The 12,906-nt window shown below is 61.5% G+C and overlaps 1 protein-coding gene across 1 annotated transcript in view; it reads right to left on the minus strand.

The window, feature by feature from the left end:
• LOC132380560 (voltage-dependent L-type calcium channel subunit alpha-1F-like) overlaps positions 1-12,906 on the minus strand; it is a 113,400-nt gene that overhangs the window by 49,206 nt on the left and 51,288 nt on the right. Inside the window, 5 exon segments of the mRNA XM_059949459.1 lie at positions 311-417; positions 2,188-2,247; positions 2,845-2,974; positions 5,326-5,479; positions 12,225-12,285. Coding sequence (XP_059805442.1) covers positions 311-417; positions 2,188-2,247; positions 2,845-2,974; positions 5,326-5,479; positions 12,225-12,285 — 512 coding nt within the window.

Consider the following 12,906-nt stretch of genomic DNA (forward strand, 5'->3'; position numbering starts at 1 on the left):
GAGGGGAAGGGGAGGGAGGGGAGGAGAGAAGGGGAGGATATGGAGGATAGAGGTGGAGAGGGGAGGAGAGGAGGGTAGAGGGGGTGGGGGAGGGGGAGGGGAGTGGGGAGGGAGTGGAGGAGGGGGAGGATATGTATGGATAGAGGAGGGAGAGGTGGAGAGGGGTGGGGGAGGGGAGGAGAGGAGGGTAGTGGGGTGGGGGAGGGGAGGAGAGGAGGGTAGTGGGGGTGGGGGAGGGGAGGAGAGGAGGGTAGAGGGGGTGGGTGGGGAGGGGAGGATAGGAGGGTAGAGAGGGTGGGTGGGCACTCACTGTAGCCAGAAGGAGATGAGGGACACGCTAACCACCAGCAGATCCAACAGATTGAAGGCGTTCCTGCAGAACGAGCCCTGATGCATAAAGGCTCCAAATGTCACCATCTGTCCACACAGAAGGGGGGGGGTGGTTAGTGGGTTCCCAACACCCCCACACCCCTCACCACACCCCTCCCTGATCCTGCTTCATAGATCCCACCATCTCCTCCTCGTCATAACACCACCACTCCCTTACTTTACCCCTCTCCCTCCTCTTGACCCTCTCCGCACTCCCGCGTTCCTGTCCCAGAAGCACCCACACCCTCCTTGCCCTGACACCTCCACGCCCCTCCCCTCCTTCTTCTATCCTCTCTCCCTCCTTCTCTATCTTCACTCTCTTTCCCAGTCTCTCTCTTTCCATCTCTCTTCCACCTCCCTATGTCTCTCTCTCCTCCACTCTGACTGTTTCTCTCTTTCTATATGTCTGTCTCCCTTTCTATATCTCTCTCTGCCCATCTCTCTTTATAGCCCCTCTCTCTCACCCCCCTCTCTCTGTTGCGCTCTCTGTCTGTCTCTCTCTCTCTCTCTCTGTCACCTCCTGTCTGCCTGTCTGTCTGTCTGTCTCTCTCTCCCCTCTGTCTCTTTGTCACTGTCTCTCTCTGTCTCTCTGTCACTGTCTGTCTGTCTCTCTCCTTCACCGGCTGATCTCACTAATTTCAGCACCAATACATTTGAAGGCCCCGACCCACACCCAATGTTTCCTCTGTCCCAGTGCTGCGGGAGGGGCAGTGAGGAGGGAGGAGGGAGTGCTGCTCTGGCGGAGGGATGACGGGGAGGGAGCACCGGGTTGCGGGTATGGTAGTGAGGAGGGAGTGCTTCTGCGGGATGGCTGTCGAGGAGGGAGCGGTGCTCTGGCGGAGGGGTGACGGGAAGGGAGCGCCAGGTTGCGGGTATGGTAGTGAGGAGGGAGCATCGGGTATGGTAGTGAGGAGGGAGTGCCTCACTGCGGGATGGCTGTCAAGGAGGGAGTGCTGTTCTGGTGGAGGGGTGATGGGGAGGGAGCGCCGGGTATGGTAGTGAGGAGGGAGTGCCGCACTGCAGGATGGCTGTCGAGGAGGGAGTGCTGCTCTGGTGGAGGGGTGATGGGGAGGGAGCGCCGGGTATGGTAGTGAGGAGGGAGTGCCTCACTGCGGGATGGCTGTCGAGGAGGGAGTGCTGCTCTGGTGGAGGGGTGACGGGGAGGGAGCGCCAGGTTGCGGGTATGGTAGTGAGGAGGGAGCATCGGGTATGGTAGTGAGGAGGGAGTGCCTCACTGCGGGATGGCTGTCAAGGAGGGAGTGCTGTTCTGGTGGAGGGGTGATGGGGAGGGAGCGCCGGTATGGTAGTGAGGAGGGAGTGCCGCACTGCAGGATGGCTGTCGAGGAGGGAGTGCTGCTCTGGTGGAGGGGTGATGGGGAGGGAGCGCCGGGTATGGTAGTGAGGAGGGAGTGCCTCACTGCGGGATGGCTGTCGAGGAGGGAGTGCTGCTCTGGTGGAGGGGTGACGGGGAGGGAGCACCGGGTATGGTAGTCAGGAGGGAGTGCCGTACCGTTGGAACGTCGAGGAACAAGCACACCAGTGAACTACAAGTCAAATGCCACCGGCCAAAGACATTGTCCTTGCAAACGAGACTGGAAGCACCTACAGCGGAAATTGTCCGTGAATCCTGGACATGGTATCCCGGGAATAAACGCAGGGATATCGCGGAGCAGATAGAGGGATTGGGCTGCTGCGTGACCAGGAGGACTGAGAGGGAAGGCCGGAATAAACTGCGGAGGTCAGAGCCAAATCCCACCCCCCCCACTGGAATTTTACTGGAGGGGTCCCAGTGGGAATGGTTCGTCCTCACCACAGTACCTTAAACAGGATCTCCACGGTGAAAATGGAGGTGAAGGCGTAGTCAAAGTATCCCAGCACCTGAAAGAGAGAAAGTGGGATATATCATCCACAACACCGGGGGCAGTACCACACTGATCTGGACTCCCTCTGGAACAGGGGTCCTGACGGGGGTGGGGGAGGAGGGAGGGAGGGAGAGAGAGAGGGAGGGAGGGAGAGAGAGGGAGGGAGGGAGAGAGAGGGAGGGAGAGGGAGAGGGAGAGGGAGAGTGTAACAGGGGTCCTGATGGGGTGGGGGGGGGGAGACTCCCTCTGTAACAGGGGTCCTGACGAGAGAGAGAGAGAGAGAGAGAGCGGGGGGGAGGAGGGAGAGGGGGAGGAGGGAGGAGAGGGAGAGGGAGAGAGAGGGAGAGGGGGAGAGAGAGAGACAGAGAGAGAGAGACTCCCTCTGTAACAGTGGTCCTGAATGGGCGGAGACTCCCTCTGTTACAGGGATCACCGATGGGGGAGATACTCCCCCTGTTACAGGACGTCTCAATAGACACACCAGTCATTAGGATGGCTCCCAATGGGAGAGTACTACACCCACTCTTGACGTTGACGTGATGATGCCTCCACTTCCTACGACTGCCCCCCCCTCCCCACCCCACCTCATGCCCCCGCGCCGAGCAGCGCTCACGTGGTTGCGGAAGGAGTGCGCGCGGATGGGGTCCTCGGCTGCCAGCGAGACGCTGCTGAAGATGATGAAGACCAGGATGAGGTTTGTGAAGATGTGGTGATGGATCAGGCGATGACAAGCGACTCGGATCCTGCAACGGAAACAGAAGGGGGGGGTGTACGTCAGGGAGGGGGACATCCGTAGCCGACTCAGACGCAATGCCGGAGAGTCTCCCTCTGTAACAGGAATCCCTTGAGCCCCTTAATCTTCCCTGTAGCAGGGTGACCAAAACTGAACACAATACCCCAAGACAGCACGCACAAAATGCTGCAGGAACTCAGCAGGTCAGGCAGCATCTGTGAATGAACAAACAGTCGACATTCTGGGCCGAGTCCCTTCCTGAGGACTGGAAACGAAGGGGGAAGAAGTCAGAATAAGGTGGTGGGGGAGCGGAAGCCAGGTGTGTGGGTTGAGGTAAGAAGAAGGGAGGTAAAGGGCCAGAGAGGAAGGAATCAGGTAGGGGAAGAGAGTGGACCATTGGAGAAAGGGAAGGGGCGGCACCAGGGGGAGGTGATTGGAAGGCGAAGAGAAGAGGTGAGAGGCCAGAGTGGGGAAATTAAGTGAAGGAAATGGAGAGGGGAAACAATGATCATAAACATGGAAAACCTACAGCATAATACAGGTGCTTTGGCCTACAAAGCTGTGCTGAACACGTCCTTACCTTAGAACTACCTAGGCTGACCCATAGCCCTCTATTTCTAGGTTAGAGAAATTGATGTTCACACCATCAGTTTGGAGGCTATGGGACATGATGGGACATGAGGTGTTGCCCTCCAGCCTGAGAGTGGCCTCATTGTGGCAGAGGAGGAGGTCATGCACCAATGTGTTGGAATGGGAATGTGAATAGGAATTCCCCTCGGGAAACACCTGCGCCCACAACTGCCATGTACACAAATCCTGACCGATAGAGGCCAGCGTCCCAAACACCCTCTTCACGGCCCTGTCTACACGTGGCACCACTTTCAGGGAACCATGTGCCTGTACCTCTGGGTCTCTCTGTCCTACAACACTCCCTAGGGCCTGACCGTTCACTGTGAAAGCCCTGTCCGGGATTGTCTTCACGCTTGTCTGAATTAAACTCCATCTGCCATCACTTGGCCCACTTAGCCATCGGATCAAGGTCCCCCCCATAAATCCTGACAACTGTCTTCACGGTCAATGAAATCACCTATCTTAATGTTATCTTTAAGCTTGCCTTGGACATTGCGATGGGAAAGGTTCAGGGGGGTATGAACCGGCTTGAATGGACATCTTGCTCAGCATGACCAGATGGGCTGAAGGGCCTGCTGTTCTGCTACACATTGCTCCTCTCCCACTCACCCACTCCAAGGAAAAATATCCCCACCTGTCCAACCTCTCCTCATCACTCAGTCCCTCGAGTCCCAGCAACACCCTCATAAATCTCCCCTACATTCTTTCCAGCTCAGTGTCATCTTTCCTACAGTAGGGTGACCGGAACTGAACACCATATTCCAGATTCAGCCTCACCGGCTGTAACGTCCCAACTCCTGTACTCAGATCCTCATCCAATGAAAGCCAGCTGGACAAATGTCTTCTCCACGGCCCTGCCCATCTGTGACGCTACTCTCAGGGAACTATGTACCCGTACCCCAGGTCTTTCTGTTCTACAACACTCCCTGGGGTTCAACCATTCACTGTGAAAGTCATGCCCCAGTTTGTCTTTCCGAAAAATGCAACACCTCACACTTATCCAATTAAACTCCATCTGCCACCCCTTGGCCCACTTACCCTCTGTAAATCCTGAGAACCATCTTCACCATTTGAACTTCATCTTAGCGTGCCTTGTACATTCTCATCCAAATCACTGATATAAAATTTTCCTCTGTAAGGTCACCCCTCAGCCTCCTACACTCAAAGGAATGGAGTCCCAGACTGCTCAACCTCTCTCCCTCAAGTTCTGGTTCATTCTGAAGACAGATCACCCCCATGTTAAAAAAATGTTCCTCAGGATCCTATCCCTCTTACATTAAACCTGTGTCCTCTTGTTTTTGATTTCCCCAACCCTGGGGGAAAAGACAATGAATTTACCCCATGCCCCTCATGATTTTTTATACACCTTTATAAGGTCACTCCTCAGTCTCCTAGAATCCAACGAATAAAGTCCCAGCCTACCCAACCTCTCTCCATAACTCAGTCCCTCGAGTCCCAGCCACGTCCTCGGTAAATCTCCTCTGCGCTCTTTCCAGCTCAGTGGCACCTTTGCCACGGCAGGGCGACCAGAACTGACGGCAGTACTCCAAGTGTGGGCTCACCAACTGAAGTATGACATCCCAACTCCTGCATTCAGTGGCCTGACCGATGAAGGCCAGCGTGCCAAACGCCTTCTTCAGCAAGTCATTCCACGCGCCCTCCCCCAACCTCACTGCCAAGACCCCACAATCGGTGGGGAGACCTCAGGTGGGACACAGAGAGGCTACGTACGGGTTGGTAGAACTCAGGATGAAGAAGGCGCTTCCGGCCGGAATGGGGACAATCTTCTCCTTGGGGGGGACGAAGCTGGACAGCTGGTCGGCAGCGGACCCCACCAAACTCTCCGCCCGCTCCTCCTCGGTCTCCTCCTCGTCCTCGCCGGGCCCTGTGGAAGGAGGGAGAAGAGTGGCAGGGTGCTGGGCCTCTCTCGCAGCACGGCGCTGCCTCAACTACACCCACAGAGCTGCCTCGTCGTCCCTCCCGTGGCGTGGCGTCTCCTCCTCACCGCACCCCCCCACAATGAGATGTTGCCTCAACTGCCCCGGCACAGCAAAGAGTTCTCTCACCACCCTAAAGCATCTTGCTTGACTGTACCCCAACCCTGCGGTGTGCAGCTGCCTCGATGCCCCTCCCAGGACAAGGAGCTCCCTCTCACAGCCCCTCTCCCACAGCAGTGCTCCCTCCTCACTGCCTCTCCCACAGAGCGACACTCTCTCCTCACCACCCCTCCCACAAAGCGGCACTCCCTCCTCACCATCCCTCCCACAGAGCTGGACTCCCTCCTCACCACCCCTCCCACAGAGCGACATTCCCTCCTCACCATCCCTCCCACAGAGCAGGACTCCCTCCTCACCACCCCTCCCACAGAGCGGTACTCCCTCCTCACCATCCCTCCCACAGAGCGACATTCCCTCCTCACCATCCCTCCCACAGAGCGACACTCCCTCCTCACCACTCCTCCCACAGAGCGGAACTCCCTCCTCACCACTCCAGAGCGGCACTCCCTCCTCACCATCCCTCCCACAGAGCGGCACTCCCTCCTCACCACTCCTCCCACAGAGCGGAACTCCCTCCTCACCACTCCAGAGCGGCACTGCCTCCTCACCACTCCTCCCACAGAGCGGCACTCCCTCCTCACCACTCCTCCCACAGAGCAGGACTCCCTCCTCACCACCCCTCCCACAGAGCAGGACTCCCTCCTCACCACCCCTCCCACAGAGCGACACTCCCTCCTCACCACTCCTCCCACAGAGCAGGACTCCCTCCTCACCGCTCCTCCCACAGAGCGACACTCCCTCCTCACCACCCCTCCCACAGAGCGACACTCTCTCCTCACCACTCCTCCCACAGAGCAGCACTCCCTCCTCACCACCCCTCCCACAGAGTGGCACTCCCTCCTCACCATCCCTCCCACAGAGCGACACTCCCTCCTCACCACTCCTCCCACAGAGCAGCACTCCCTCCTCACCACCCCTCCCACAGAGTGGTACTCCCTCCTCACCATCCCTCCCACAGTGGCACTCCCTCCTCACCACCCCTCCCACAGAGCGACACTCCCTCCTCACCACTCCTCCCACAGAGCAGGACTCCCTCCTCACCATCCCTCCCACAGAGCGGCACTCCCTCCTCACTACCCCTCCCACAGAGCGGCACTCCCTCCTCACCACTCCTCCCACAGAGCGGCACTCCCTCCTCACCACTCCTCCCACAGAGCAGGACTCCCTCCTCACCACTCCTCCCACAGAGCGGGACTCCCTCCTCACCACTCCTCCCACAGAGCGGCACTCCCTCCTCACCACTCCTCCCACAGAGCGGCACTCCCTCCTCACCACTCCTCCCACAGAGCGGGACTCCCTCCTCACCACTCCTCCCACAGAGCGGCACTCCCTCCTCCCGCCCCTGCCACAGAGCGGTACTCCCTCCTCACCACTCCTCCCACAGAGCGGCACTCCCTCCTCCCGCCCCTGCCACAGAGCGGCACTCCCTCCTCACCACTCCTCCCACAGAGCGGGACTCCCTCCTCACCACTCCTCCCACAGAGCGGCACTCCCTCCTCACCACTCCTCCCACAGAGCGGGACTCCCTCCTCACCACTCCTCCCACAGAGCGGGACTCCCTCCTCACTGCCCCTCCCACAGAGCAACACTCCCTCCTCACCGCTCCTCCCACAGAGCGGGACTCCCTCCTCACCACCCCTCCCACAGAGCGGCACTCCCTCCTCAACACCCCTCACAGAGTGGCACTCCCTCCTCACCACTCCTCCCACAGAGCGAGACTCCCTCCTCACCACTCCTCCCACAGAGCGGGACTCCCTCCTCACCACTCCTCCCACAGAGCGGGACTCCCTCCTCACCACTCCTCCCACAGAGCGACACTCTCTCCTCACCACTCCTCCCACAGAGCGGGACTCCCTCCTCACCACTCCTCCCACAGAGCGACACTCTCTCCTCACCACTCCTCCCACAGAGCGAGACTCCCTCCTCACCACTCCTCCCACAGAGCGGGACTCCCTCCTCACCACTCCTCCCACAGAGCGAGACTCCCTCCTCACCACTCCTCCCACAGAGCAGGACTCCCTCCTCACCACCCCTCCCACAGAGCGGCACTCCCTCCACACCACTCCTCCCACAGAGCAGGACTCCCTCCTCACCACCCCTCCCACAGAGCGGCACTCCCTCCTCACCACTCCTCCCACAGAGCAGGACTCCCTCCTCACCACTCCTCCCACAGAGCGGCACTCCCTCCTCACCACCCCTCCCACAGAGCGGCACTCCCTCCTCAACACCCCTCACAGAGTGGCACTCCCTCCTCACCACTCCTCCCACAGAGCGGGACTCCCTCCTCACCACTCCTCCCACAGAGCGGCACTCCCTCCTCACCACTCCTCCCACAGAGCGGCACTCCCTCCTCACCACTCCTCCCACAGAGCGGCACTCCCTCCTCCCGCCCCTGCCACAGAGCGGTACTCCCTCCTCACTACCCCTCCCACAGAGCGGCACTCCCTCCTCACCACTCCTCCCACAGAGCGGGACTCCCTCCTCACCACTCCTCCCACAGAGCGGCACTCCCTCCTCACCACTCCTCCCACAGAGCAGGACTCCCTCCTCACCGCTCCTCCCACAGAGTGGCATTCCCTCCTCACTGCCCCTCCCACAGAGCGACACTCCCTCCTCACCACTCCTCCCACAGAGCAGGACTCCCTCCTCACCACTCCTCCCACAGAGCGGGACTCCCTCCTCACCACTCCTCCCACAGAGCGGGACTCCCTCCTCACCACTCCTCCCACAGAGCGGCACTCCCTCCTCACCACTCCTCCCACAGAGCGAGACTCCCTCCTCACCACTCCTCCCACAGAGCGGGACTCCCTCCTCACCACTCCTCCCACAGAGCGGGACTCCCTCCTCACCACCCCTCCCACAGAGCGGGACTCCCTCCTCACCACCCCTCCCACAGAGCGGGACTCCCTCCTCACCACTCCTCCCACAGAGCGGCACTCCCTCCTCACCACTCCTCCCACAGAGCGGCACTCCCTCCTCACCACCCCTCCCACAGAGCGGTACTCCCTCCTCACCACCCCTCCCACAGAGCGGCACTCCCTCCTCACCACTCCTCCCACAGAGCGGCACTCCCTCCTCACCACTCCTCCCACAGAGCGGCACTCCCTCCTCCCGCCCCTGCCACAGAGCGGTACTCCCTCCTCACTACCCCTCCCACAGAGCGGCACTCCCTCCTCACCACTCCTCCCACAGAGCGGGACTCCCTCCTCACCACTCCTCCCACAGAGCGGGACTCCCTCCTCACTGCCCCTCCCACAGAGCGGCACTCCCTCCTCAACACCCCTCACAGAGTGGCACTCCCTCCTCACCACTCCTCCCACAGAGCGAGACTCCCTCCTCACCACTCCTCCCACAGAGCGGGACTCCCTCCTCACCACTCCTCCCACAGAGCGGGACTCCCTCCTCACCACTCCTCCCACAGAGCGACACTCTCTCCTCACCACTCCTCCCACAGAGCGGGACTCCCTCCTCACCACTCCTCCCACAGAGCGACACTCTCTCCTCACCACTCCTCCCACAGAGCGAGACTCCCTCCTCACCACTCCTCCCACAGAGCGGGACTCCCTCCTCACCACTCCTCCCACAGAGCGAGACTCCCTCCTCACCACTCCTCCCACAGAGCAGGACTCCCTCCTCACCACCCCTCCCACAGAGCGGCACTCCCTCCACACCACTCCTCCCACAGAGCAGGACTCCCTCCTCACCACCCCTCCCACAGAGCGGCACTCCCTCCTCACCACTCCTCCCACAGAGCAGGACTCCCTCCTCACCACTCCTCCCACAGAGCGGCACTCCCTCCTCACCACCCCTCCCACAGAGCGGCACTCCCTCCTCAACACCCCTCACAGAGTGGCACTCCCTCCTCACCACTCCTCCCACAGAGCGGGACTCCCTCCTCACCACTCCTCCCACAGAGCGGCACTCCCTCCTCACCACTCCTCCCACAGAGCGGCACTCCCTCCTCACCACTCCTCCCACAGAGCGGCACTCCCTCCTCCCGCCCCTGCCACAGAGCGGTACTCCCTCCTCACTACCCCTCCCACAGAGCGGCACTCCCTCCTCACCACTCCTCCCACAGAGCGGGACTCCCTCCTCACCACTCCTCCCACAGAGCGGCACTCCCTCCTCACCACTCCTCCCACAGAGCAGGACTCCCTCCTCACCGCTCCTCCCACAGAGTGGCATTCCCTCCTCACTGCCCCTCCCACAGAGCGACACTCCCTCCTCACCACTCCTCCCACAGAGCAGGACTCCCTCCTCACCACTCCTCCCACAGAGCGGGACTCCCTCCTCACCACTCCTCCCACAGAGCGGGACTCCCTCCTCACCACTCCTCCCACAGAGCGGCACTCCCTCCTCACCACTCCTCCCACAGAGCGAGACTCCCTCCTCACCACTCCTCCCACAGAGCGGGACTCCCTCCTCACCACTCCTCCCACAGAGCGGGACTCCCTCCTCACCACCCCTCCCACAGAGCGGGACTCCCTCCTCACCACCCCTCCCACAGAGCGGGACTCCCTCCTCACCACTCCTCCCACAGAGCGGCACTCCCTCCTCACCACTCCTCCCACAGAGCGGCACTCCCTCCTCACCACCCCTCCCACAGAGCGGTACTCCCTCCTCACCACCCCTCCCACAGAGCGGCACTCCCTCCTCACCACTCCTCCCACAGAGCGGCACTCCCTCCTCACCACTCCTCCCACAGAGCGGCACTCCCTCCTCCCGCCCCTGCCACAGAGCGGTACTCCCTCCTCACTACCCCTCCCACAGAGCGGCACTCCCTCCTCACCACTCCTCCCACAGAGCGGGACTCCCTCCTCACCACTCCTCCCACAGAGCGGCACTCCCTCCTCACCACTCCTCCCACAGAGCAGGACTCCCTCCTCACCGCTCCTCCCACAGAGTGGCATTCCCTCCTCACTGCCCCTCCCACAGAGCGACACTCCCTCCTCACCACTCCTCCCACAGAGCAGGACTCCCTCCTCACCACTCCTCCCACAGAGCGGGACTCCCTCCTCACCACTCCTCCCACAGAGCGGGACTCCCTCCTCACCACTCCTCCCACAGAGCGGCACTCCCTCCTCACCACTCCTCCCACAGAGCGAGACTCCCTCCTCACCACTCCTCCCACAGAGCGGGACTCCCTCCTCACCACTCCTCCCACAGAGCGGGACTCCCTCCTCACCACTCCTCCCACAGAGCGGGACTCCCTCCTCACCACCCCTCCCACAGAGCGGGACTCCCTCCTCACCACTCCTCCCACAGAGCGGCACTCCCTCCTCACCACTCCTCCCACAGAGCGGCACTCCCTCCTCACCACCCCTCCCACAGAGCGGTACTCCCTCCTCACCACCCCTCCCACAGAGCGGCACTCCCTCCTCACCACTCCTCCCACAGAGCGGCACTCCCTCCTCACCACTCCTCCCACAGAGCGGTACTCCCTCCTCACCACCCCTCCCACAGAGCGGCACTCCCTCCTCACCATCCCTCCCACAGAGCCGAACTCCCTCCTCCCGCCCCTCCAGGCACTCCCTCCTCACCACTCCTCCCACAGAGCGGGACTCCTTCCTCACTGCCCCTCCCATAATGCGGTGTACCCCCCCCCACCGTCCCTCCCACAGCACGGCATTCCCTCCTCACTGCCCCTCCCACAGTGCGGTGTACTCCCCCCACCGTCCCTCCCACAGCACGGCATTCCCTCCTCACTGCCCCTCCCACAGTGCGGTGTACTCCCCCCACCGTCCCTCCCACAGCACGGCATTCCCTCCTCACTGCCCCTCCCACAGTGCGGTGTACCCCCCCCCACCGTCCCTCCCGCAGCGTGGTGTTCCTTCCTCACTGCCCCTCCCACAGTGCGGTGTACTCCCCCCACCGTCCCTCCCACAGCACGGCATTCCCTCCTCACTGCCCCTCCCACAGTGCGGTGTACCCCCCCCCACCGTCCCTCCCACAGCACGGCATTCCCTCCTCACTGCCCCTCCCACAGTGCGGTGTACTCCCCCCACCGTCCCTCCCACAGCACGGCATTCCCTCCTCACTGCCCCTCCCACAGCACAGTGTTCCCTCCTCACCACTCCTCCCACAGTGTGGCACTCCCTCCTCACCGCCCCTCCCACAGCGTGGTGCCCCCCCCTCACCGCCCCTCCCGCAGCGTGGTGTTCCTTCCTCACTGCCCCTCCCACAGCACAGTGTTCCTTCCTCACCACTCCTCCCACAGAGCGGGACTCCCTCCACACTGCCCCTTCCACAGAGCGGGACTCCCTCCTCACTGCCCCTCCCACAGAGCGGTATACCCCCCCCACCACCCCTCTCACAGCGTGGTGTCCCCCCCCCTCACCGCCCCTCCCACAGCGTGGTGTTCCCTCCTCACCACCCCTCCCACAGTGCGGGACTCCCTCTCCCTCACCACCCCTCGCACAGCACGGCGTTCCCTCTCCCCCCGCCCCTCCAGGGTAGATGGTGTGGAAAATCAAGCTCTCTGTCTCTGGTTGTGACAGGGAGACATGGATATTCCTGGGAGGCTGGGCCCACACTCTCGGACACCCGTGCCTGCACCGTAACCACAGCACTCACTTGCGTCCTCACCTTCAGCGTCACTGGTATTCACTCCGGCTTCTGAGTCGCCGCACGGAACCTCGGGAAAACACATACAGCATGCGTAGAAAAGAGAACAGTACAGCGGAGGAGCAGGCCTTTCGGCCCACCGGATCTGTGCTGAACACGAAGGCATATCTACCCTGACATGGTCAGTATCCCCAGTATCCCATCGTTCTCGGCATGGTTATGTGACTGTCCAAAGGCACCTCCAAAACTTCTATTGTGTCTGACCCCATCACCACCCCCGGCAGCACATCCCAGATACCCGCCACTCTCAGTGTAAAGAAACCTCTCCCTCACATCTCCTTTACAGTTACCCCTCCCACCTCAAACACAGGCCCTCAGGGACTGGGGAAGAGATACAGGCTGTCCGATTGATCTGCATCTCTTCTATTCTCAGCAAAAGCGGAGGGAGATTCACTCTGTGTCTGACCCCGGGCATGTGTGATGGGTCGGTGTGGAGGGAGCTTCACTCTGTGTCTGACCCCGGGAGTGTGTGATGGGACGGTGTGGAGGGAGTTTCACTGTGTGTCTGACCCCCGGGAGTGTGTGATGGGACGGTGTGGAGGGAGCTTCACTCTGTGTCTGACCCCGGGAGTGTGTGATGGGACAGTGTGGAGGGAGCTTCACTCTGTGTCTGACCCCGGGAGTGTGTGAT

The sequence above is a fragment of the Hypanus sabinus genome, chromosome 24, assembly GCF_030144855.1.
Source record: "Hypanus sabinus isolate sHypSab1 chromosome 24, sHypSab1.hap1, whole genome shotgun sequence".
Classification (NCBI taxonomy): domain Eukaryota; kingdom Metazoa; phylum Chordata; class Chondrichthyes; order Myliobatiformes; family Dasyatidae; genus Hypanus; species Hypanus sabinus.